This window comes from Salvelinus alpinus, chromosome 4 (assembly GCF_045679555.1).
Source record: "Salvelinus alpinus chromosome 4, SLU_Salpinus.1, whole genome shotgun sequence".
Classification (NCBI taxonomy): domain Eukaryota; kingdom Metazoa; phylum Chordata; class Actinopteri; order Salmoniformes; family Salmonidae; genus Salvelinus; species Salvelinus alpinus.
This window is the reverse complement of record NC_092089.1, coordinates 36313478-36341051: the sequence shown is the minus strand read 5'-3', so window position 1 is coordinate 36341051 and position 27574 is coordinate 36313478. Positions and strand designations below refer to the sequence as shown.

The 27574-nt window shown below is 45.2% G+C and overlaps 1 protein-coding gene across 4 annotated transcripts in view; it reads left to right on the top strand.

The window, feature by feature from the left end:
- The first annotated feature begins 2745 nt into the window (after positions 1-2745).
- Positions 2746-27574, top strand: part of LOC139572409 (uncharacterized) — a 38519-nt gene continuing 13690 nt past the window's right edge. The window contains exons 1-5 of one of the 4 annotated variants that reach the window (XM_071395168.1): positions 2746-3312; positions 12395-12464; positions 25937-25986; positions 26269-26324; positions 26614-27552. In XM_071395168.1, coding sequence (XP_071251269.1) covers positions 3116-3312; positions 12395-12464; positions 25937-25986; positions 26269-26296 — 345 coding nt within the window. In that variant the 5' untranslated portion in view covers positions 2746-3115 and the 3' untranslated portion in view covers positions 26297-26324; positions 26614-27552. Of the gene's footprint in view, positions 3313-12394; positions 12465-25936; positions 25987-26268; positions 26329-26613; positions 27553-27574 lie in introns of those variants that run through there. The other 3 variants (XM_071395167.1, XR_011674401.1, XR_011674400.1) reach the window with 3 other exon arrangements.

The window sequence follows — 27574 nt, the reverse complement described above, 5'->3', positions numbered from 1 at the left end:
CATGTACACACACACCACACACACACACACACACACACACACACACACACATAGTCATAGACCAGAGTTTTTTTCAGTTCGGCCTTCTGAGCAAAATCACTAAATTAAATACAGAAAAATGGATATGAATAAGAAAATGTACTACTTGTGAACCTTGGGTCTTGAGTTGTATTTTTTTCCTAAATTGCACTTTGTTTTTGAAGTCCAAGTTTTTATTAAAATAAATAAGCGATACTTCAATGTTGTAGAGGGACATCCTAACAACGTGATGATCCAAGATAGTGACATTTCCTGAGTAGTTGACCTGGTCTCAGCCATAACCTTGAATTCATGTTGACAAACCTTTCCCCTCCCCCTATCTGTGGTTCTCTCAGTCCATTTTTACCCCTCAGTCCCTCTCTCTCTTTCTCTATCTCTGTTTCTCTCTCTCTCTGTTTCTCTCTCTCTCATTCTCTCTATTTTTCTCCTTCTCTCTCGCTCTTGCTCTCCCCTCTGCCTGTGCCTCTCACTAGCTCACCCCAGCCTGCTGACTGTGTCTGCTGACTGTGTCTGCTGACTGTGTATGCTGACTGTGTCTGCTGACCGTGTCTGCTGACTGTGTATGCTGACTGTGTCTGCTGACTGTGTATGCTGATTGTGTCTGCTGACTGTGTATGCTGACTGTGTATGCTGACTGTGTATGCTGACTGTGTCTGCTGACTGTGTCTGCTGACTGTGTATGCTGACCGTGTCTGCTGACCGTGTATGCTGACTGTGTCTGCTGCTTGTGTATGCTGATTGTGTATGCTGACTGTGTCTGCTGACTGTGTCTGCTGACTGTGTCTGCTGATTGTGTATGCTGACTGTGTATGCTGACTGTGTCTGCTGACTGTGTATGCTGATTGTGTCTGCTGACTGTGTATGTTGACTGTGTATGCTGACTGTGTCTGCTGACCGTGTATGTTGACTGTGTATGCTGACTGTATCTGCTGACTGTATCTGCTGATTGTGTATGCTGATTGTGTATGCTGACTGTGTTGCTGATTGTGTCTGCTGACTGTGTATGCTGACTGTGTATGCTGACTGTGTATGCTGACTGTGTCTGCTGACTGTGCCTGCTGACTATGTCTGCTGATTCTGTATGCTGACTGTGTCTGCTGACTGTGTATACTGACTGTGTCTGCTGACTGTGTATGCTGGCTGTGTCTGCTGACTGTGTTGCTGACTGTGTCTGCTGACTGTGACTGCTGACTGTGTTGCTGACTGTGTCTGCTGACTGTGTCTGCTGACTGTGTATGCTGACTGTGTATGCTGACTTTGTCTGCTGACTGTGTTGCTTACTGTGTATGCTGACTGTGTCTGCTGACTGTGTCTGCTGACTGTGTCTGCTGATTGTGTATGCTGACTGTGTTGCTGACTGTGTCCCCTGACTGTGTTGCTGACTGTGTATGCTGACTGTGTCCCCTGACTGTGTTGCTGACTGTGTCTGCTGACTGTGTTGCTGACTGTGTCTGCTGATTGTGAATGCTGACTGTGTTGCTGACTGTGTCCCCTGACTGTGTTGCTGACTGTGTTGCTGACTGTGTCCCCTGACTGTGTTGCTGACTGTGTATGCTGACTGTGTCTGCTGATTGTGTATGCTGACTGTGTCTGCTGACTGTGTCTGCTGACTGTGTCTGCTGACTGTGTTGCTTACTGTGTATGCTGATTGTGTCTGCTGACTGTGTCTGCTGACTGTGTTGCTTACTGTAATGCTGACTGTATCTGCTGACTGTGTCTGCTTACTGTGTCTGCTGATTGTGTATGCTGGCTGTGTCTGCTGACTGTGTTGCTTACTGTGTCTGCTGACTGTGTTGCTTACTGTGTCTGCTGACTGTGTCTGCTGACTGTGTATGCTGACTGTGTATGCTGACTGTGTCTGCTGACTGTGTCTGCTGATTGTGTATGCTGACTGTGTATGCTGACTGTGTATGTTGACTGTGTATGTTGACTGTGTCTGCTGACCGTGTTGCTGACTGTGTCTGCTGACTGTGTCTGCTGATTGTGTCTGCTGACTGTGTATGCTGACTGTGTCTGCTGACTGTGTCTGCTGACTGTGTCTGCTGATTGTGTCTGCTGACTGTGTCTGCTGACTGTGTATGCTGACTGTGTCTGCTGACTGTGTCTGCTGACTGTGTCTGCTGACTGTGTCTGCTGACTGTGTCTGCTGACTGTGTTGCTGACTGTTTCTGCTGACTGTGTTGCTGACTGTGTCTACTGACTATGTCTGCTGACTGTGTTGCTGACTGTGTTGCTGACTGTGTCTGCTGACTGTGTTGCTGACTGTGTCTGCTGACTGTGTTGCTGACTGTGTCTGCTGACTGTGTCTGCTGGCTGTTTCTTAGAGTGTGCTGGGGGGCCAGCAAAGGGGAAATAAACTGAGGAAAGCTTTCAGAGTTCAAGTGCACGGCCAGAGAAACGTTTCTGAGTTGGACAAAGGGAGAGAGGAAGGGAAGGAGCAATGGGAAGGCGAGAGGCTGAACTACTGACAAAGCAGCTAAGGACGGGGGAGAGAGCATAAGGCTCATTTTAAAAAATGGGTGAAATTTGAGAAAAAATATGTGAACAGAAGAAAAAAAAATGTCCATCCCCTCCCCTTCCCTCTCTCCACTTATACACTCCTCTTACCCTCCCCCTAAGATATTCCTTTCAGAACCACCCCTTTTCTCTATTTCTCTCGCTCTGTCCCTCCCTCTCTCGCTCTCTCCTCCATTCCTACCCCACTTGCACACACACACTAGATGACTGACGCCCTCTTACCCTCCCTCTCTCTCTCACCCTCGTTTTCTCTCTCTCTCCAAGCTCTTTCCGCTACATCACCAATACGTTTTTCCCTGGCTGCGGTGTGTTTGTGCTTTAGCGAGTGTATGGCGAAACCGGTTCTGTGCTGATCCAGCGTGAGCTATCCCATGCACAGAGCTAGGAGCAGCGTACCTCTTGCCAACATCCTGCCTCCACTCTGCTGCCTTTTCTGCTTTGATTTCCCACTGTCTGCTTTTCCACCAGACCTTTTATTTTTTTAACCCTCTGCTCTCTTCCAAGAATGATCTAGGAAGAGGGGAAAGAAATAAGAGAAAGGTGTCTGTGTGAAGGGGAGATGAGGAGGCAGAAAAGGAGAGAGAGAGGGGAGAGGACTAGAGAGAAGACTGGGGTTAGGCTGCAACACGAGAGGCAAAGCAACGAGGAGAGGGAGAAAGAAGAGAGCAACGAGGATCGAGGGATGATCGAGGTGGAATCGGGCCGAAAACGCAGGAAATGGAGGGAAAAATTGCTAGACTCATCCGACCTCTGCTGGTATTTTTCTCATCCTTTTGTTATTCACATACTTTCTTTTTAAGTGTTTCTGAAATTATTTGCTTCCTTTATGTTTCTCTATCTATCTCTCATGGGTTTCTCTTTCCATGTCTTCTAGGGTTTTCAGCGTTGCTTGTCTTTCCTCTTGTTTTTAAAAAGTGTCTCTGTCCATGTGTGTACTTTAGAACCCTTTCCTTCCTCCCTCTTTCCTTCCTCCCGCTCCCCTCGGAAGGTTTTCCTCCGTCCTTCCACGTTTCTCTCTCGCCCAAATGAAACGCAATGATTGCTTTTGTTTTATTTTGTTTTGATACTTTCGCTTGGATTTTCCCATTGAAAGTTTACATAGTTCGAACAAAAACTATGTTGGAAAAGGTGAAACCTGAAATTGGGGCCCAGTAGTGAGGCCGAAAGGGAGGGAAGAAGGGGGAGGGGGGGCCTAATGTTCCTCCGTTTTTTTGTTTGTTAAATCTTCGTGTGTATGGGTATGTATGTGTTTTATCGTTGTAAGCTTCGTTCAATTATTGCATGCATATTTTCTGCACAGTTTGGAGTCATTTTGATGAGTTTGACATAATATTTAACTGGTAAAAAGGCGACATTGTGAAGTGAATGTAGTTCTATTATAGGGGTATCCCCATCGCCGCTCTCTCTCTACCTCGCTCCTCGTTCTCCCCTACTTCCTGTCTGTTTGTGTCCTCAATATATCTGTCTGTTAGTCTGTACATAAACACATCTCTTCTGAATGTGTTTCTCTATTTATCGACTAATACGGCACTCTAGCTTACAGCAATCTCTGTGGGCCTTCTCTGTCCGTCCCCACGCTATTGGCTTCCACCCTCACTTCCATTGTTTGATTTACACAAGTCGGTGTGTCCCTCCGTTCATACTTAATTTCAGAGGCCAGAGTGTGTGCTGCGTGTACATGGATGTGTGTGTGTTATTCTCATTCCATCCCAGCTCTTAGCCGCCCTGTACATCTCCATGGAGACCCGCTATGTGCTCTCGGCCCCCGTACCTCGGCCTATGCACGGGCGCACAAAGACACCCCTGGACGTCGCCCTGCCAGGGTGTAAAATTGGTGAAGGGACGGAGAGGAGGGTACCCCGATTGGGAGTTGTCGGAGGGTGACGGCGGGGATGGACGTGGTCCTGATAGCCATGGCTAAGGGGCTTTGTGTCTGAATGGAGGTTAAGCTGGGGACTTAAGTATGGAGCTCAGGCCTAGACACCCCACCACTACGGGCCTGCAGGCTTGGTTAATAGTGGGTAGAAGGGCTGAAAAGAAGGCCTGGCTGACTGGCTTTCTGAAAGGCCTGACAGATCTCTACTCTATTGTCTTATCAGGTGGGCTGAAAGCACGGCGTAACGGTGCTCTCTTGTCCTTCCCCCAGTCTCACTGAAGGTGATAGTCTATATGGTTTATACCATCATCTCAACACATAAGCAAACTAAGCTTTTTATAGTTTAAGGTTTGTGTAAAAACATCTCAGAGTGGATAATCATATGTTTTCTGTATTTGCCGTTTTGTATTTTCACCTTGATGAAAAGGCATTGTACACTGTAGTAGAGAGCACCTTTTGGAAATGAAAATGTGTTGTTTGCTAGTCCAAAATCGCACAAAATCGCACTATGACGACATGGTGGATCCACGGTCTCACACCTCATATGACAATAGAAATAAATGATAGAGGTCAGTCAGTGCTGCTAGATATATGGCCTGTGATGATGGAATGCCACAGATCAGTTACCAGCCGTTAAATATTTGAACCAGCTCTAGCTTGACATCAGTTCCTCAGGCTCTCCCAGCCGTCTCAGCGTCAGTGCTGCAGTGGATGAGGCCACTAATGTGCTTCCCTTTATGAAGCATAACTCAGCCAGCGCTATCAATTATACAGCTAGTACTTGTCTGACTCTGAGAGGGGGTGGGCTACTAGTCTGCTACAGAACGCACAACAGGCTACTGGGTCCACTATGGAGGGAATGACTGACTGACTGACTGACTGGGACATAGATAGAAAAAGCAGCATGTGATCATCATGGATGTATTCCCACTCTCAGGATCTGGGTGAGAGAACCCCCCCCCGGAATCATTGTTCCAGTTGTGTCACTATGTGTCTGCCTCAGCTTGACGAGGACACAGACCGCTGAAACAAGGCAGAACCAGACGAGCTGTGAGTTCTGTTTGGATTCATATTGCCTAATGGGGCCTTTTTCATAAATACTGAATTATTTGTGTGTTTTTTTTCATATAGTGCTTCAGTCCTCCAGTGTCTCTGTGTGTCTGTTGCCGTGGGTAAATTGAGTTACTAGCTCGTATGTTTTAGAGCACTCGGTAGCACACCTCGTTTTCGTCAATAAAATGGAATCAACATTTTTTTTCAATTGGATTTGATGTGTCCATACTGTGTATTGTATTAACACTTAAGTCCAAGTTGTATTTGAGTACATTGATGTATAGGAGCTTCGACATCAATTTTCACACAGAAATCAGCACATATGAAAGTCCCAAGAGTGAGAGGTGTATGTGTATGTGTGTGTGTGTGTGGGGGGGGGGGGGGGGGTCACACCCAGGGTTCCAGTACATTCTTGTCTGGGTTGGTTTAGGTTAGTTAATGGGTTAGTTAATAACCGGTATTTTAGACTTAGGCTGGGAAATACTTTACGTATATCAGGGCATATACAGTAGCAGAGAGGTGAAAAGGTATTATGATAAGTCAGGTATTATGTATCCAGAATGTATTACATTTTTATGGAACTAGAAAGCCTCTTTAACTACTCTTCATACCTCTTCTGAAGTATTTATGCCATTATGTTCAGTAATTGATGATCTAATACCTTTAAAAAATGTGTTCACCTTGAATTACACACATCACTTCAAATTACACCATTGTCATTGTTCGGACACAATATTACCTTCTCTCGGAGTCTCTCTCTTCGTGGACAACCCCTCGTAAAGTTATGGGTGTATGAATGGCTACATTCTTGTGGTACTGTACATTTTTGTGAAGATTGTATAGTGTAGTTTTGTCCCGTGTGTGTACTGTAGATTGAGGCGGTGGTAGTGGTGGTGGTGTGGGGGTTAAACTGTACAGGCGGGAGGAATGTGTTTCGAGTTGGCAGTGAGAATTCCTCAGTTCTGCATTAGTAGGTCACAGCTTTGCCTCTTACCTCGGCAAACTCTCTGCTCTCTCTCCACCATGTCTGTCTCTCTCCTCCCCCACCTGCCCTCCCCCTCTCTCTCTCTCTCTCTCTCTGCTCTCTCTTCTCCCTCTCCACCATGTCTGTCTCTCTCCTCCCCCACCCACCCGCCCTCTCTCTCTCTCTCTCTCTCTCTCTCTCTCTCTCTCTCTCTCTCTCTCTCTCTCTCTCTCTCTCTCTGCTCTCTCTTCTCCCTCTCCACCATATCTGTCTCTCTCCTCCCCCACCCACCCGCCCTCACTCCCTGTCTCTCTCTCTGCTCTCTCTTCTCCCTCTCCACCATGTCTGTCTCTCTCCTCCCCCACCCACCCACCCTCCCTCCCTCCATCTCTCTCCCTCTCTCTCTCTCTCTCTCTCTCTCTCTCTTTCTATCTCTCTCCTGATCCTTCTCAGTCTCACCATGTTTCCTCCCCCTCCCACCCTCCCTCCGTCCCTCTTTCTTTCTTTCTTACTTTCTTTCTTTCTCTCTGTTCCCTTCTCTAGTTCTGATCCTAATCCTCTCCCCCTTCTCCCTCTCTCACAGACATCTAAGGCCCGAGGTGTTGGGGGTGGGTTGAAAGGGAAGCGAGACGGGGAGACGGTGTGTGTGTGTGTGTGCTGGTGCGCATGCGTGTGTTATATAAATCTAGCAGTACAGCTCTCACTCCTGCTTTCAGGGCTTCTAGTACTCTATGATTTATTGAGCTGGGTTCCTGAGGAATGGCCATTGTCTATGTCACCAGATTCTACCTGTTCTTATCATCTAGCGTACATGACATCTACCTTACATGTCCCGCTGGACTATCATGGTCAGACACCACTGATTCAGCTCCCACTAACATTGATATGCATATTGCTGATCGTCACATGCCAGCATACCTTCCTGCTGAGGCAAAAATTCCAGAACTATCTCGGGTCCTTCACAAGACTGTCTAACAGACTAGGGGAGCTCCCAGAGATGCTGGCTGTGAAGCAAACACAGAACATTATTAAGATAGCACACAGAAACATATACAACCATAAACATGGCATACACAGGCAGCGGCCGATATTGTCTATCAGATAACTCATGGCGTATAGCGTTGGTGTGGTGTGACTGTGAGTCAGGCCTGCTGGCTGGCTGTCTGGCTGCCATATTGACACGGCTCACAAGCCTTCACAGTCTACCCCTGTTTTCTGCTCAGCTATGCTCTGCTCTGCAGTACCATCGGTGGCGTTAGCCGGCCGTATTTACAGAGCAACACCCTTTGGTGCTATGGGCCCTGGTGCCAGACAAAGAGAGAAGGAGGGGAGGTGAAGAGGCAGAGGAAGGGAGGAGGGGAGGTAGGGTGGAGAGGAGGAAGGAAGGAGGGAAGGCGAAGAGGCAGAGGAAGGGAAAGAATGGTGTCAGAAGCACAGGGAGGTAGTGCTGCTCAGTTGGTAGAGCATGGCACTTGCAACGCCAGGATAGTGGGTTCCATTCCCACAGGGGACCAGTATGGGAAAAAAAGTAAATGTAAGCACTCACTACTGTAAGGGTCTCTGGATATCTCCATAGCTCAGACATGTCTTATAGTGACTGGCTGGACTGCCATGGCCGCTGGCCCGTTTCTGAGTTCTAACTCCCAGTTCCCACCGTCACGGCTGCAGAATGCCCAATTTAAAAGACTGTTGTGATACCCCCTACAATATTGTGACAAAGCAAACCAACCTTGTAGTAATTGATTGTGAATAGTGAAGTAAAGCCTCCTGAGTGTGTCTGGGCGGTTGGTTGTGGTGGCAGGGGGGCTATAGGAGTGTCTGTGGGGGTCAGGGCTGGGAGATGAAACGAGGGGCTGTGGTTGGTCGCTTCATGCTTCAGAGGTTCCTCAGAGAGAAGGAGAGGTCAGGAAATGACCCCAAACACCAGGCACATTGTTCAAGTTCAAGGTAAAGTTGAATGGCACTTTTCATTCCGTCTATACTGCTGCCCTCCTCCGGCTGTGGGCTTTTTTGTAAAAGTGGTATTAATTGGGAGGTAATGTTGCTGTTGGGTCAAATCAGACGTTTGTGTTATGATAGCATAATTGAGAAGCAATTAGGTCAATATTAATTGCAATTACACGTTTTACTATTTAAAATTGCATGAGGGCTTGACCATGTAGCGTTTGGATGGCTACTTGGCTCAAAGAAGCAATCAGACAATTCAATTTGAAAAGTGTGTTTGGAGGTAAGTTAAAAATGGTCAGCATTTTCCTTTTCAGAATAGCTATGGGAATAGATTTATTTCCAGAGATTTGATTGGAAATCTGGCCCAACAAACATCGATATCTTATGTGATGTCGTCTGATTGAGAAAACCCAACTCTTACTTCTGCCAAACTGCTGTAAGATCACAGTCCCAGATTTAGCTTTTTGTGTGTATGGGAGCGTGTGTAATTTGTGTGTGTTTGTCTATCTGTGTGTTTACCCACAGAGAAAGGGGATTACATGTATTTAATAGAGGATGAGTTTTGGGAGGTGTGATGGAAGGGGCAGGCCCGGCCCTCCCTCCACGAGGGCTGACCCGTGCTCAGCTGCAGTGTGTCTATCCGTGCCCTCCCAAACCTCCCAGACCCCAGACAATGGGTCAGATGTCAGGCTGGGAAATACAACACTTCCCCTTCCCCTCCGCTCCTCTCCTCCTCTACTTCCTCCTTCCCCCTCTTCTCTCTTCTCTCTGTTGTGTCTGGTGGCTCGTCAGGAGCTGTTCATTAACCCTTCACAGGGAACTTCCTGTCCAGCCCACCGTCCAAAAATATAACATGTAATGTCTTAACCTCTATTTTTAGCAATTGGATATTTTGTCTTTCAGGATATTTATTGCATTGTCTAGACCTGTTCAAGATGACTATACTATAGGAGGATAAATCACCAAAGAACAGGAATGTATAGACAAGGTTCCCCCCTAAATTCCGCACACTGTTTAAGTATGTGGTAAGGCCCTTGCTTTTCAAGGCTGTAATTGATGGTTTTGTACTCTCCGACTCTGTGCACAGTGCACACGTACGCACACACATATACTGTTCACACATGCACACACACACACACACACACACACACACACACACACACACACACACACACACACACACACACACACACACACATAATTCTGGGTCTGAGTCACCCCTTTAACAGAAAGTCAATAACAATACAGGAATGATTAATCAGGCCCTCTATTCCCTTCCTCCATTCTCCCTCCATCCCTCCCTCTCGCTCCCTCACTTCTCTCAACCCCACTTTCACCCTTTCTCAGCTAACTATTGATCTGAATGCATTTGCCTCCCATTTATCGCTCTAAACTCCTCCCTACACTCCCCTCTAAACTCCCCCACTGCCACTGCAATGAGCAAACAGGCACAAAGACCCTCTCACACAGGAGAGTCTGACACACACGCACACATAGACACAAACACACTCCATACGTAAATTTGTGTGTAAAATCATGTTGATTGCATTTTATGTAAAATGATGTATGTTTTGCCCATTTACTGGTCCAACTAAAGCAGCATGTTCATATAGGATGTTTACACAGCCACACATACGCACAGATTGCTGAGGGAAAGTGTGAGGGGAGTAGTCAGACAGTCCAGTAGTCAGAAAGCGGCTGTATATTAATAGTATAACATAATATATACCATTTAGCACACGCTTTTATCCAAAGCGATTTACAGCCATGCATGCATACATTTTATGTATTAAGAGGGTTAAGGTTAACTTCTGCAGTGTGGTGAACATTCATCACCTTTCTATGTAAAACACACTAAGCTTTATACCTGAGTAACTACCTATGTAATTACCATTTTGCAGACTTGTAAGTCTACAGTTATACATTGCAACCTAATTCAGAAATCAGTTGTATTAAATAAGACGTTTGGTAGAATGGACACTGATTTATAAAGCTTTACAATATTTCGGGGATGCAGGTGCACTCTAAGCCTCTATGCATGCATGTTTGAGTGCGTGTGTGTGTGTTTCACCTCAACCTTTGTAAACCTATGGCGGGATTGAAAAAGGTTTGACTGACAGCTCCTTTGACCCTCCCCCCTCATCCCCTAACCATTCTAGATGGTGGCAGTCAGGTTGCCATGACACCAGACTGTTTTGTCTGCCCTTTGACCTCCCGAAGGGGTGCTGTGGTCAGTCAGGCATTACATTTGAGGGGCGAATGGAAGGGGGAAAGAGGCAAGGGGCGAGGAGCGAGGAGTCGAAGGAGGGGGGCAGGGGGGCGCATTTCCTCTCTAAAACCGAGGTACAAAAGGTTCCTCTATACATCCGCTGTGTACACAGACATGGAGATGGAGAGCCATGGAGGGGGGAGGGAGGGAGGAATACTGAGACAAAGACACATGTGCACACAGACATGAAAGCTCGCTCGCTTTCTCTTTCTTTCTCTCTCTATCTCCCTCCCTCTCTCCCTGTCTCTCTTTCTCTCCCTCCCTACCTCTCTCTCTCTCTCTCTCTCTGTCTCTCAGGGAGGAGGGTAAGTGAACTAGGCTGTGTGTCCCAGGGGGTGGAGGGGGTTATTATAGTCATTGTGCCTCCCGGCCCGGCCAGCTGAAACCGTTTGGCTGCTATGCCGTTTGAAGTTATATTTATCAAGCACAAGCAGGAGGCTCAGCTTATACACCGAGATCTGTGTCTTCTAATTATTCAGAATGGGGAAGAAAGGACACGTGTTTGTTTAGACGGTAAAGTGAGGCTTATTTTGATATTAAGGATTGGACATGTGTGCAGATGTGTGCCCAGATGCTTTCCTGAAAGATCAAAGAGGGAGAGGAGGTGTGAGACAGATTATATTTCAACACACTACGTTTCTGATACTTCAAATACCATGAAAAGTCCGTTTTTTTAATGCCTATATATTTGACCAAAACGACCCATGTCATTCACTGAGTGGTACTTTCGTATATGCATATGATTGTCAAAAATCTTCAAGTGGCTAATTAAATCTGTATAGCCTGTATAAAATATTGCCATTTTGCATTGTGCTGAATTACCCAGTTATTAAGTACATCAACCTGGCTAAATTGTAGAAATGCATTAATGAAAGCACTTGAACTGAATGAGACAGGCACTCTAGATGCTGAATGTGGATTTGAGTGAAGTTCTGCATGTGACATTTATTCTGATTAATTTACACTCTTATCTATAGTGCTGTATTTATGACCTCCTTGTACAGGTCATACAGTATAGCGTAGATAGATGATTGTTCATTTCATTATTTTGCCTGTTTATTTACTGTAGATGGTGATAATTGATTGTGTAATTTAATCATTTTAATTGCAGCTGTTTGCCTGCTTTTGATTCCCCTCATTAGCAATGACCTTTTTCTGACCCATAGAAAATAGGGCATGGAACGTTTCACCACCATGGCCCGAATCTGTGTACGTTTAAAAATTGGTCCTCATATATGGCACGTTGGTTTAACATGCCGTGTCAGATGCTGAGACAAAGAAAGCCTGTCAGAGCTCAGGAAGTTAGAGTAAACTACTTCCCAGTGGTAAATTCCCATTTCATATTTCCATTTCAATCATAATACTGATGTATACTGTAGTGTGTCGTACTGAACCATGTGTTTATCTATCTTCTGAGGCTGAGCAGTTAGAATTGACGGTGACATTTAAAATGTCACACTTCAAAACACTGGCAGTGGTATTTGAATGTGTGCATTACGTTAAGTAGCTGTGCAATTACTTTCTTGACACTTGGATCAAATTGAAGCTGTTATAATTCATATGTTGACTTATAATCTGTTGTCTGGAAATATCTACCTCATTCATATAGAAATATCTCACTCATCGATCATATGACTGGAAAACAACACTGTGTTTTTCCACAGCAGCTATAGTGCTGCACCTCTACAGTACGTCTCTCTCTAAGCCCTTGTGACTCTTTGTGTTTCAGTGTGGGGACCTGGACCAATCACCTGACTGCCCTCTCCTGTCTTCCTAGTCCTCAGCAGAACAGCCATGAGGTAATATCCTCTCCTCCTCTCTACCTCCATCCATTCATCCATCCATCATTCCATCCCTCACTCCCTGCACCCTGGGTCTGGGTAGTCATCAACCCTTCTAACACCCATCAGTCTATGGTTTTAGATCTCCTGTTTCTCAATCTGTTTTATCTTCTGTTTTCTGTCTGACAGACAGCTGTCTTGCTGCCTCTATAGAAAAGCTCTACTATCCCATCTGCTTTTTGGAGAACCAGGTCTCTTCACCTCCCTGTTTCTGGCATGACTCATGCCCATTGTGCTGTGGTGACTACAGTTTGCTTGTGAGAGTCCTGGATTCTATGGTTTTTACCATAGCCGTATATAATCCATGTACAACAAATAGACTCCTGGATTCTATGGTTTTTACCATAGCCGTATATAGTCCATGTACAACAAATAGACTCCTGGATTCTATGGTTTTTACCATAGCCGTATATAGTCCATGTACAACAAATAGACTCCTGGATTCTATGGTTTTTACCATAGCTGTATATAGTCCATGTACAACAAATAGACTCCTGGATTCTATGGTTTTTACCATAGCTGTATATAGTCCATGTACAACAAATAGACTCATGGATTCTATGGTTTTTACCATAGCCGTATATAGTCCATGTACAACAAATAGACTCCTGGATTCTATGGTTTTTACCATAGCCGTATATAGTCCATGTACAACAAATAGACTCCTGGATTCTATGGTTTTTACCATAGCTGTATATAGTCCATGTACAACAAATAGACTCCTGGATTCTATGGTTTTTACCATAGCTGTATATAGTCCATGTACAACAAATAGACTCATGGATTCTATGGTTTTTACCATAGCCGTATATAGTCCATGTACAACAAATAGACTCCTGGATTCTATGGTTTTTACCATAGCCGTATATAGTCCATGTACAACAAATAGACTCCTGGATTCTATGGTTTTTACCATAGCCGTATATAGTCCATGTACAACAAATAGACTCCTGGATTCTATGGTTTTTACCATAGCTGTATATAGTCCATGTACAACAAATAGACTCCTGGATTCTATGGTTTTTACCATAGCCGTATATAGTCCATGTACAACAAATAGACTCCTGGATTCTATGGTTTTTACCATAGCCGTATATACAGTGGGGAGAACAAGTATTTGATACACTGCCGATTTTTCAGGTTGTCCTACTTACAAAGCATGTAGAGGTCTGTAATTTTTATCATAGGTACACTTCAACTGTGAGACACGTAATCTAAAACAAAAATCCAGAAAATCACATTGTATGATTTTTAAGTAATTAATTTGCATTTTATTGCATGACAAGTATTTGATACATCAGAAAAGCAGAACTTAATATTTGGTACAGAAACCTTTGTTTGCAATTACAGAGATCATACGTTTCCTGTAGTTCTTGACCAGGTTTGCACACACTGCAGCAGGGATTTTGGCCCACTCCTCCATACAGACCTTCTCCAGATCCTTCAGGTTTCGGGGCTGTCGCTGGGCAATACGGACTTTCAGCTCCCTCCAAAGATTTTCTATTGGGTTCAGGTCTGGAGACTGGCTAGGCCACTCCAGGACCTTGAGATGCTTCTTACGGAGCCACTCCTTAGTTGCCCTGGCTGTGTGTTTTGGGTCGTTGTCATGCTGGAAGACCCAGCCACGACCCATCTTCAATGCTCTTACTGAGGGAAGGAGGCTGTTGGCCAAGATCTTGCGATACATGGCCCCATCCACCCTCCCCTCAATACGGTGTAGTCGTCCTGTCCCCTTTGCAGAAAAGCATCCCCAAAGAATGATGTTTCCATCTCCATGCTTCACGGTTGGGATGGTGTTCTTGGGGTTGTACTCATCCTTCTTCTTCCTCCAAACACTGCGAGTGGAGTTTAGACCAAAAAGCTATATTTTTGTCTCATCAGACCACATGACCTTCTCCCATTCCTCCTCTGGATCATCCAGATGGTCATTGGCAAACTTCAGACGGGCCTGGACATGCGCTGGCTTGAGCAGGGGGACCTTGCGTGCGCTGCAGGATTTTAATCCATGACGGCGTAGTGTGTTACTAATGGTTTTCTTTGAGACTGTGGTCCCAGCTCTCTTCAGGTCATTGACCAGGTCCTGCCGTGTAGTTCTGGGCTGATCCCTCACCTTCCTCATGATCATTGATGCCCCACGAGGTGAGATCTTGCATGGAGCCCCAGACCGAGGGTGATTGACCATCATCTTGAACTGCTTCCATTTTCTAATAATTGCGCCAACAGTTGTTGCCTTCTCACCAAGCTGCTTCCCTATTGTCCTGTAGCCCATCCCAGCCTTGTGCAGGTCTACAATTTTATCCTTGATGTCCCTACACAGCTCTCTGGTCTTGGCCATTGTGGAGAGGTTGGAGTCTGTTTGATTGAGTGTGTGGACAGGTGTCTTTTATACAGGTAACGAGTTCAAACAGGTGCAGTTAATACAGGTAATGAGTGGAGAACAGGAGGGCTTCTTAAAGAAAAACTAACAGGTCTGTGAGAGCCGGAATTCTTACTGGTTGGTAAGTGATCAAATACTTATGTCATGCAATAAAATGCTAATTAATTACTTAAAAATCATACAATGTGATTTTCTGGATTTTTGTTTTAGATTACGTCTCTCACAGTTGAAGTGTACCTATGATACAAATTACAGACCTCTACATGCTTTGTAAGTAGGAAAACCTGCAAAATCGGCAGTGTATCAAATACTTGTTCTCCCCACTGTAGTCCATGTACAACAAATAGCCATGACTAGCGCTATGACTATTTTCTTCTCAATACTCTGCCTGCAATTAAAAAAGATTGCTCTTTTAATATGTATTTTTTAAATGTAGTGTATTTATATCAAAGACGCTATTACAACATTTGGTTGAAATTTCAAACTCCACATTTGAGTAGAGAAACCTAGAGAAGGTTATTAGCCTGTAGTGTACAGTGCAGTGTAGTGTGTATGTTAGCCGGTAGTGTAGTGTATATGAATGCTGTTACCCATGGCTGTCCACTCGTTCACTAAAACCCTACAAACCTCCAGCCTCTGAAGCACACTTTGTGTAAATGTCAGAAATTCCATTTCCACATCACGTAATGTAAGGCACCCCGACTGGGAGGGGCCAGGGGCACGCCTGGCACACCAGCCTGGCCCGGGCAGAGATTGACAGCTGTGCCCTAGCAACCATTGGTTTGGCGCATTGCCAAGCAGCCAGGGGTTTCCAGGGAAGAGGTTCCCATGGCAACGCTCATTTTGCCACTTTGGTTGGCGTACGTACAAGGTTGGCGTTGGGCAGATGAATGTGTGTTACAGCAACGCGGCTCTCAGCTTGAGAATCAAATGCATATTCCAGCAGATTGGAGCTCTACCCGTCTGCACGGCATGGCATTACCATGGCGATTTTAAATGCCATAGCTAAATTAGTCCCATCTGATGGTCTTTTACGCAGTAATCAAGGAGTGGCATTAGTGGATTTTAATTAATTAATTATTTACCGTATAAAGTCTAACACGGATGTTTGAATTTCAACCCTCGTCCAGTAATGTATCCATTCATTAAACGTCAAGGAAATAGTACACGCTGTGAATAATATTTTAGAGATTGATTTCCAGCAGACCAGACACTGCCCAGTAGCCTGTCTTCACTTCATCAACCATTTTTACAGTCTCTCCATCCGACTGCGCTAGCTGCATTCACCACAAAATATCTCTCCTATTCATACATCCTCTGGATGCACTGAAGGATAGCTACGATGATCAGAGGGTTTTGAAGTGAAGGGGTGAATTGGGAGATGGAAACTGACAAAGTACTGTACGTAATAGTGTGGTATAGGTCTGTGAGGGTTTAGGAGTCCATTGCTGGCAGAATACTATGTAGGCTGCGACAACCTTCTAGGGGCACACACCTGCCCCAGCACAGACACTTAAAGTTGGCCAGCTCTCTTTGGGGAATTGCCTCAGGCCCCCAGACACACAGACAGACCTGCTGAGGAAAGAGAGAGAGACGACGAGAGAGAGAGAGAGAGATGACGAGAGAAAGAGAGAGTGGGATAGCCGATAATGGCACAACCACGCTGCATTCCTGCTTGATTTGACTGTGAAAAAGATTGCAGGCGGGGAACCCGAGCAGAGGAAGAGGAGGGGGAAGAGGAAGGAGGTGGGTACATAGAGAGAGGGGGACAAAAGGATAAGAGGCGGGAAACGAGGAGTGACGAGGGCGGGCGAGGAGAAAAAGTCAGCTGAGTGGAGAGAGGGAGGGGCACGGTGGCGAGCACTTTGGGACAGGAGAGAGTAATGAGAGAGGGTGATGGTGGAAAGGAGAAGGGGAGAGAACCAGACATGGTGGGATTAGGAATTTGAGCACAGTCCAAAAGAGGGGAGGGGCGTGAAGGGAAGAGGACGGAGGGGGAAGAGAAAAATTCCACCTGGCAACGTTTGAATGGTTCCGCTGGTATAGCCATGGTAACCCTGCCATCATCTGATTGGCTGAGGGAGTGTTCTGAGGATGGATGTGTCTGGGTCTATCTCGCTCTCTCCGTTCAGACACCAGCCTCATCCACGGATAGCTAGCTATAGTTTGAAGAAAGGTCTGCAAAAAGATAGGTGGGGAAAAACACGGTCACTGATCTTTATTTGTTTCCTTCTTGCTAATATCATCTGACAACTTTTGGCTGGCACGATGATAACCCTCGCAAGCAGCCTTCCCAAACTCCACACGCCATACAAACACAGACAGACTGCTTTTTAAAGGCAGAGAGAGACACAAACAATCTGTCGCAGAGCTACAGTCGCATAGCTACAATCTCACAGCTTCACTTCATGGCTTCAGCTGGGCACCTGGAGGGATTTGAACCTATATCCACAAGGCTGACGATATGCGTCAGTATTAATTGCACAGGTAGTAGTACCGTTCACAAACTGTGGGAAAGCAGGCCATCATGGCACAAACACACAGTGTGACTTTGTCATTGCAGGCCCATTTATTTTAGAGCAGGTCACTGTGCTCCCCATTCAACGTTTACAGCAGAAATCCATTTAGCTAAATGAGTCAACTCATTTGGTTAAAACCCTTCAGGGTAGAGGCTCCTGATAAACACAGAGAAACAATGACAAGAATCGTCTCAAAGACCTTTCTGATTTTGGATTTGCAGAAGTAAGCGCTTTAAAATGTATCAAATGTTCAATAACTACATCAACTATAATTTTGCCTAAAGCTATTGTGACAACAGCACACAGAAATGATGCAGGACAGCTATTTTTGACTGTGGTATTTCATTACATTTCATTCATGTATTTATATTATAACTATCAGAAGAGGATATGCAGCCACATTGTGTATATTGACAGTAAGAGATAATGCATTTAAAACCATTATGGGGTCAGAATAGATATTTCAGGCCACTCTGTAGTGAAGTGGGTTAGGTAGTACTGTGTTATGAGACTAGCGTGATGCTTGTTAGAGTGCTGCTGAGAGGGAGTGGAGTGGAGAGAAAGAGGGGACAAAGCAAGGTCAGTCGCCACAAGAGGGCAACAGTGCCCCAGAAATTATTGCAGTAGTGGTTGGTTGTAGCAGTTGTGCACAGTTTTCTCCTGGCATTTATAATAACGATGTGCGTGTGTGTGTTTGTGTTTTCTGTAAAATTATATGACTAAACTCCCCTAGTATGTATTGTATGCTATCATCATCACCAGACATGTCTATTAACAGACAGATTCTGTTTTGACCATTTAGACAAACAGACAGACCCACAGATGAGACAGACAGACAGACAGACAAGACAGATAGACAGACAGACAAGACAGACAGGACAGACAAGACAAGACAGAGAGACAGACAGATAAGGCAGACAGACAAACAGACCAGACCGACAGACAGATAAGACAGACAGACCGAGACAGAGAGAGACAGACAGACAGATAAGACCGACAGACCTAGAGAGACAGACAGACAGATAAGACAGACAGACAAACAAACCAGAGAGACAGACAGAGAGACAGACCAGACAGACAGACAGACACCTGGCCGGCTGGTGAAGACGTGGCAGAGGGAGTGCTACTACAGAGTGTGCTGCGGTGTGAGGTAGTTGGTTGTATGGTTTCACATAATAAACAGCCCGGAGATAACTGTACAACCTTCTAGCTTTCCCCGCGGTGTCACCACAACCTACAGTAAGCACCCCTGGAGTCACACCACCAAGCCAACACTGTGGTAAGTATAGGACTGTCAGTGAAAGGACATGACACAACACAGAGGCTAGTTTAGGTCACTAACAAGACAGCACAGAGGCTAGTTTAGGTCACTAACAAGACAGCACAGAGGCTAGTTTAGGTCACTAACAAGACAACACAGAGGCTAGTTTAGGTCACTAACAAGACAGCACAGAGGCTAGTTTAGGTCACTAACAAGACAGCACAGAGGCTAGTTTAGGTCACTAACAAGACGACACAGAGGCTAGTTTAGGTCACTAACAAGACGACACAGAGGCTAGTTTAGGTCACTAACAAGACAGCACAGAGGCTAGTTTAGGTCACTAACAAGACAACACAGAGGCTAGTTTAGGTCACTAACAAGACAGCACAGAGGCTAGTTTAGGTCACTAACAAGACAACACAGAGGTTAGTTTAGGTCACTAACAAGACAACACAGAGGCTAGTTTAGGTCACTAACAAGACAGCACAGAGGCTAGTTTAGGTCACTAACAAGACAACACAGAGGCTAGTTTAGGTCACTAACAAGACAACACAGAGGCTAGTTTAGGTCACTAACAAGACAGCACAGAGGCTAGTTTAGGTCACTAACAAGACAACACAGAGGCTAGTTTAGGTCACACACAAGATGACACAGAGGCTAGTTTAGGTCACTAACAAGACAGCACAGAGGCTAGTTTAGGTCACTAACAAGACAGCACAGAGGCTAGTTTAGGTCACTAACAAGACAGCACAGAGGCTAGTTTAGGTCACTAACAAGACAGCACAGAGGCTAGTTTAGGTCACTAACAAGACAACACAGAGGCTAGTTTAGGTCACTAACAAGAAAGCACAGAGGCTAGTTTAGGTCACTAACAAGACAGCACAGAGGCTAGTTTAGGTCACTAACAAGACAGCACAGAGGCTAGTTTAGGTCACTAACAAGACAACACAGAGGCTAGTTTAGGTCACTAACAAGACAGCACAGAGGCTAGTTTAGGTCACTAACAAGACAGCACAGAGGCTAGTTTAGGTCACTAACAAGACAACACAGAGGCTAGTTTAGGTCACTAACAAGACAACACAGAGGCTCGTTTAGGTCACCGTGACACAGAGGAGTGGCACACAGCACACAGAGGCTAGTTTAGGTCACTACACAAGATGACACAGAGGCTAGTTTAGGTCACTAACAAGACAACACAGAGGCTAGTTTAGGTCACTAACAAGACAGCACAGAGGCTAGTTTAGGTCACTAACAAGACAACACAGAGGCTAGTTTAGGTCACTAACAAGACAACACAGAGGCTCGTTTAGGTCACTAACAAGATGACACAGAGGCTAGTTTAGGTCACACACAAGATGACACAGAGGCTAGTTTAGGTCACTAACAAGACAACACAGAGGCTAGTTTAGGTCACTAACAAGACAGCACAGAGGCTAGTTTAGGTCACTAACAAGACAACACAGAGGCTAGTTTAGGTCACTAACAAGACAGCACAGAGGCTAGTTTAGGTCACTAACAAGACAACACAGAGGCTAGTTTAGGTCACTAACAAGACAACACAGAGGCTAGTTTAGGTCACACACAAGATGACACAGAGGCTAGTTTAGGTCACACACAAGACAACACAGAGGCTAGTTTAGGTCACACAAGACAACACAGAGGCTAGTTTAGGTCACACACAAGACAACACAGAGGCTAGTTTAGGTCACTAACAAGACAGCACAGAGGCTAGTTTAGGTCACTAACAAGACAACACAGAGGCTAGTTTAGGTCACTAACAAGACAACACAGAGGCTAGTTTAGGTCACTAACAAGACAACACAGAGGCTAGTTTAGGTCACTAACAAGACAGCACAGAGGCTAGTTTAGGTCACTAACAAGACAGCACAGAGGCTAGTTTAGGTCACTAACAAGACAACACAGAGGCTAGTTTAGGTCACTAACAAGACAACACAGAGGCTAGTTTAGGTCACACAAGATGACACAGAGGCTAGTTTAGGTCACACAAGACAACACAGAGGCTAGTTTAGGTCACTAACAAGACAACACAGAGGCTAGTTTAGGTCACTAACAAGACAACACAGAGGCTAGTTTAGGTCACACACAAGATGACACAGAGGCTAGTTTAGGTCACACAAGACAACACAGAGGCTAGTTTAGGTCACTAACAAGACAACACAGAGGCTAGTTTAGGTCACACACAAGATGACACAGAGGCTAGTTTAGGTCACACAAGACAACACAGAGGCTAGTTTAGGTCACTAACAAGACAACACAGAGGCTAGTTTAGGTCACTAACAAGACAACACAGAGGCTAGTTTAGGTCACACACAAGACGACACAGAGGCTAGTTTAGGTCACACAAGACAAAATTTGCAACATTTGAAGAACACACAACGTAACTGAACTGTGCATGGAGAACATTTTTCATTATGTGATCCACAAGCTTTTTTTTCTGTCGCGGAAGGTTGAGTTGAGTTGGATTCATTTGAATGCAAGAGCTGCCTCCTGTCTGGTCTCTTTTGCTTCTACTAGTATCATTCAGATCAGTCTATTTTAACAGCATGTGTCTAGTACCTACAGTACAGCATCAATGAACTCCATGTCCAGGCATCAGGGAGTTAAGGGGATACCTAGTCAGTTGTACAACTGAATACATTCAACTGAAAGGTGTCTTTCGCATTTCAACCCCTTTGAATCAAGGCACTACAGCCCTGTGTTATTACATGTCACTACTCTGGGTCAGTAAGTTGTACTATGTACTGTACACTGCACAGTGCACTTACTGTAGACTACCTTTCCTTGAAGGCCAAAATACTGTCCCAGAGCTCTCCCTCTATAGGTGCCTCTTAAAGTCCTTAACTAAACCTTCAGATCCAATATCATACTGTATCATACTCCACACAATAACACACCTCTATACTGCATTCCCTCTTTACTGCAGCCATTTGACTGGATTCTACTGGCTAAAACTAGTACAAGCGGTCATTTTCAGTCGTTACTAGACTGTCATTGTTCTGCAGCCTTTGCGCTGTTTCCTCTGGCTCTGTGGTTCTGATCGATGATACCCAGAATTTGCCCGCTCGTCTGAAATAATAGAGAATTCACTAATGCCTGCCATCCTGCACAGTGGTAACATTATTCTAGTCTCTCCTCTCCCTCCTTTACTTTCATACAGGGTAACAATATCATATAACATTCCAATACCTAATCATTCTAGCTATGTAACTGGGTGTCATGCACCCACATTCATTCTGTGTAACATGATCCATGTCTATGGCTCTCTCGTCTGTGTTCTTGTCTCTCATATCACTCCAGAACATGTACTCTTTGTGTTCCGTTTTCCTGAGGTTTGCAGTCACAGTCAGATAAATATATCAGTTGCCTGCGAACAGCCAACCCCTCACCACCCTCCCAGAAGCCCCCCTCCTCTCCTGCTGCATCCCCCCTTCACGCTAACGCAACCAACCTCCCCCTCCCTCCCCCCTGCCTCCTCTCGTCCCCCCAGTGTGTCTGGGATAGTAGCTAAGACAACAGGCATCCGCATTGCGTTGTGGCTCCTCTCCTCTCCTGGAAGGGACAAAAGGGGGCATATATCAGAATTCTGCTGATTCGGCGCTGTTCTTTATCATACCCACAACGCCTTTCTCCTGCTGCCGTCCCAGACAGATGCACCGTTGTCAAATGCCTGACGTGTCGAGCGTGGAAGGTTGCGTTTTCTCCCTCTCTCTCCTTCTGTGATCTTGTCTCTGTAATTGTTGTATCCTCTGTCTTTTTAGTCAGGACAAGGAGCTGCCATTTCTTTCTTTGTCTCTGTATCTCCATCATTGTGGCAGAGAGAGATCTGGATATCACTGATTGGATCAGTGGGTATTTTATCCACATGGCTGATCAGAGCCCATTGGTAGTCAGGGTAGATAATGCAGCTTGCCTACACGCGCGCACGCACGCGCACGCACGCACGCACGCACGCACGCACGCACGCACGCACGCACGCACGCACGCACGCATGCACGCACGCACGCCATCATTACCAACGACGCCATCATTACCAACGACGCCATCATTACCAACGACGCCATCATTACCAACGACACCATCAACACCATTTACGCCATCATTACCATCAACACCATCATTACCAACCACACCATCATTACCATCAACACCATCATTACCAACAACACCATCTACACCATCATTACCAACCACACCATCATTACCCTCAACACCATCATTACCAACCACACCATCTACACCATCATTACCAACCACACCATCATTACCACGACACCATCATTACCATCAACACCATCATTACCAACGACACCATCATTACCATCAACACCATCATTACCAACGACACCATCAATACCAACGACACCATCATTACCATCGACACCATCATTACCAACGACACCATCATTACCAACAACACCATCATTACCATGACACCATCATTACCATAAACACCATCCTTACCAACAACACCATCATTACCAACGACACCATCATTACCAACGACACCATCAATACCAGACAGACAAATCCGGTGCAATCTTTTTCTGAAAGTAGGTTAGAATGAATATAAAGGGAGAACATTATTTTCAAGCTCACAGCTACTCGCCTGGCAGAGTCAGTGCCAGCATACCTTCCTGTATCTGTTTCTGAGCCTACCACTCCAGGCTGGAAGCTATCTCTGAGACATTTGCACTTAAATAGCAAGAGCCACTCACACACACACACACACACACACACACACACACACACACACACACACACACACACACACACACACACACACACACACACACACACACACACACACACACACACACACACACACACACACACACACACACAGCCAGCTGTACAGGCATCTATGTGATCTGTATGATCCAAACATATACAGTGCAACATGCTAGTTAGAAGAGCCCAGACTTGAGAGGGGGGGATGGACCGACTCAGACCAATGACGTCACATCTTCTGGAACACTCTTTGTGCGGAGTGATGCGGTGCAGAGCCGCCGGCAGATGCACCTGTCTAGGACAGCATATCTGTGTGTGTCTCTGTCTCAAAGCCCCAGCACCACGAGTGGCTCTTGCTATTTAAGTGCAAATGTCTCAGAGATAGCTTCCAGCCTGGAGTGGTAGGCTCAGAAACAGATACAGGAAGGTATGCTGGCACTGACTCTGCCAGGCGAGTAGCTGTGAGCTTGAAAATAATGTTCTCCCTTTATATTCATTCTAACCTACTTTCAGAAAAAGATTGCACCGGATTTGTCTGTCTGGTATTGATGGTGTCGTTGGTAATGATGGTGTCGTTGGTAATGATGGTGTTGTTGGTAAGGATGGTGTTTATGGTAATGATGGTGTCATGGTAATGATGGTGTCGTTGGTAATGATGGTGTCGATGGTAATGATGGTGTCGTTGGTATTGATGGTGTCGTTGGTAATGATGGTGTTGATGGTAATGATGGTGTCGTTGGTAATGATGGTGTTGATGGTAATGATGGTGTCGTGGTAATGATGGTGTGGTTGGTAATGATGGTGTAGATGGTGTGGTTGGTAATGATGGTGTTGAGGGTAATGATGGTGTGGTTGGTAATGATGGTGTAGATGGTGTTGTTGGTAATGATGGTGTTGATGGTAATGATGGTGTGGTTGGTAATGATGGTGTTGATGGTAATGATGGCGTAAATGGTGTTGATGGTGTCGTTGGTAATGATGGCGTCGTTGGTAATGATGGCGTCGTTGGTAATGATGGCATCGTTGGTAATGATGGCGTCGTTGGTAATGATGGCATCGTTGGTAATGATGGCGTCGTTGGTAATGATGGCGTCGTTGGTAATGATGGCGTCGTTGGTAATGATGGCGTCGTTGGTAATGATGGCGTCGTTGGTAATGATGGCGTCGTTGGTAATGATGGCGTCGTTGGTAATGATGGCGTCGTTGGTAATGATGTTTTCGTTGGTAATGGTGTTGTCGTTGGTAATGATGGTGTTGTTGGTAATGATGGCGTTGTTGGTAATGATGGCGTTGTTGGTAATGATGGCATCGTTGGTAATGATGTCGTCGTTGGTAATGATGTCGTCGTTGGTAATGATGTTGCCGTTGGTAATGATGGTGTTGTTGGTAATGATGGCGTTGTTGGTAATGATGGCATCGTTGGTAATGATGTTGTCGTTGGTAATGATGGTGCTGGTTTTGGTGTGTTTTGTGGAATAATCCATTCGGCTGCTGTTGAGTTCTCTGCTTAATAAGGTCTTGGTCTGATGTTATATCAGAATGACGAGAGGTACCAGTGAAGATCTGTATTAAAAGCCTGGCTGAATGATACAGAGGATCAGTCTGATGAATGATCTCCCCATGTAGGACTCTTTGATGTCTGATAGGATCTCCTTTGTCTGTTGATGTCTGTTGTTTTCCTGGTCAATATGCCTCCACTCCTCAACCGCCACCTGCTGGCTGCTAAATCAAGATTACAAAACAGCTATTATCGTTAGACCGTAGTTTATAGGCTAAAGAGAAATCTTGCCCAAGTAGAATGCACTCAGTCGCTCCCTCCAAGACTATACACACACAGCAAGCATACTGTACATGTGCACACACACACACACACACACACACCCATACGGAAGCAAGCACTCATGCACACACATGATTTAGATGCTCCCGTGCCCTCAAAGACTTGTTCACATCGATGATAGTCTTTACAGTGTAACAAGGTTAGAGCACTTTATGATCAATCACGATGCTTACACATCAAACATTTCCTTCAGGGGACCTGTGATTCTGTTATACAATAAACACATATGTACAAATGAGGTAACAAGATGTTCTCTCTGAGGACCTGAGAGCAACACAGATATCCCAGCAGACTGCCATGAGCCTGGCATCTGCCTTTGGTTATTACCCGCCATTAATGCTAGTTTCTATGGGAATAATGGCTATACTGTAGTAGTCTGCATGTGTTACTCCGTTATTGATTTGGTCCTCCTATCTGGGTGGTTTATTTGGTGTTTTCTCTGTCATTCAAGCTGCCATTTATTGTACTGTAGAGCAATTAATGGCTGGATGATTGGTGTAAAACCTGGAAGGCAGTGGTGATATCAGGATCGCAGGTTCATGTGCTCTCCTTTGGCTTGGTGCACCTTCCCTTCTCACCCTGTTTGAAATTCTGACCCTCCCCCTCCATTCCCTCTGCTTCCTAGCCTCTCTGATACTCTCTAAGCTCCCCCTGTCTAACACACACATTTCTCCTCATTCCCAGACACACACACCAGCACAGAGCCCACAGACTGCAAAGAGGGGGCTGGGTGGGTAAGTGGAGACGTGATATTCGAAAAACGAGAGAGAGAGAGAGAAAGAGAGATTGGGGACAAGGCATGTAGAAGTGGGAGGGATGCTCAGAGCAGAGAGAGGAGACTGGAGAATGAGACCATGAGAGCAAGAAGGAGGCGGAAAGTGAGAAGACAGTCTGTGTGTGTGTAAGACAGTGTGTGTTGTTTGGGGGGGGGGTGCGCATATGCATGCAAACATATATAAGTTCATATGTCTGTGTGTTTTAGTGTATATGTGTGTTTGTGTTCCCGGGTGACACAGATTGATGGAGGGAGAAGACAGAGGCTGAGGTGACTGTGCTGGTGGCGGTGGGGGAGGTAGGTAGAGAGTAGAGCATGCAGGATAATAGAATCAATACTATTGTCTGTAACATACCTGCCGTTGGGCTTTCAGTCTGGTCCCAGTAGCCAGTCAGCCATCAGACCCAGCCGCCGTAGAGCAAAGACAGAGAAGAGAGGGGGGGACAAAGAGAGAGAAAAGGAGGGGAAATGCAGGCATTGCCGCCTTCTATTTTATTTGCCGCAAATGATGGTGAATGAAGATGGAGTGTTGAAAAAGGCTAAGTTTGATTCCTTTGTGATTTTTAAACCTTTGTGTTTTGTTTAGTGCCTCTGCCGCCAAGATGCACTGGAACTTTGGATAGAGGAAGATACCGTCCTTTTGTGTCCCTGTACCTGTATTTGTGTGTATATGCATGTATTTGCGTGTCCTTGTGTGCCTGTGTCTGTGTGTGTGTTTAATCAACAACTGAACCATCAGAGGAGACATGTTGAGGGAGACATGTTGTCCACATGTCTGTGTCGGTGTAGCTGCTATTCTATGTGCTCATCTTGTTTCTCCCCTAGATTCCCAGATTGCTTTAGTCAATCTGTCTCTGCTTTTCTGCGTTTGAAATGATCTTTCTCACACGTTGATGATATTTCATTTAGAATGATGAAAGGGGATTGGGAACTCGTTTGAGTTGGTAGACATGTTGATGTGGTTTATCAGTATATGGCTTTTCTCTGCACCTGCGTACACACCATATGTGTGTTCAAAAGCAGAATTTAGTTTGAGATTGCAGTATTGCGGTAAAAACGATATTTACAGATCCAACTGAAGTGTATTATTAATATGGACTTGTAACTTGAACCGCAGATAAATACATAATTCATTAGTGTGTGAAGTTGTGAAAAATGTCTTCAAATGGCTCTTCTTTCCTTTCTGTAAAGACTCACCCTGTTTCACATTATTCACATTCATCAACGTCTATTTATATCTGACAGCTAAACAGACACGGCCAAAACTTGATTCTTTATTTAACTCATTGATTGTATTTTTCTCATTATTTGAAATTATTGTCACAAAGAGAATTTACCTGTGTTAGAGAGTAAGTCAGTGTGTCAGTCAGACTGTCTACCAATAGGTGGCACTGCTTTGCCAAATTTTCTCTCACAGAACTTTTGCTCTTGGCACTACAGTAGGATATATTGGACGTAATGTACTTAAGTAGTTATTCAAACAAATAAACATGTTTGAGAGAAGTGTATGTACAGTAACATGTTCTTATTTCATAGTGTTTGATTGT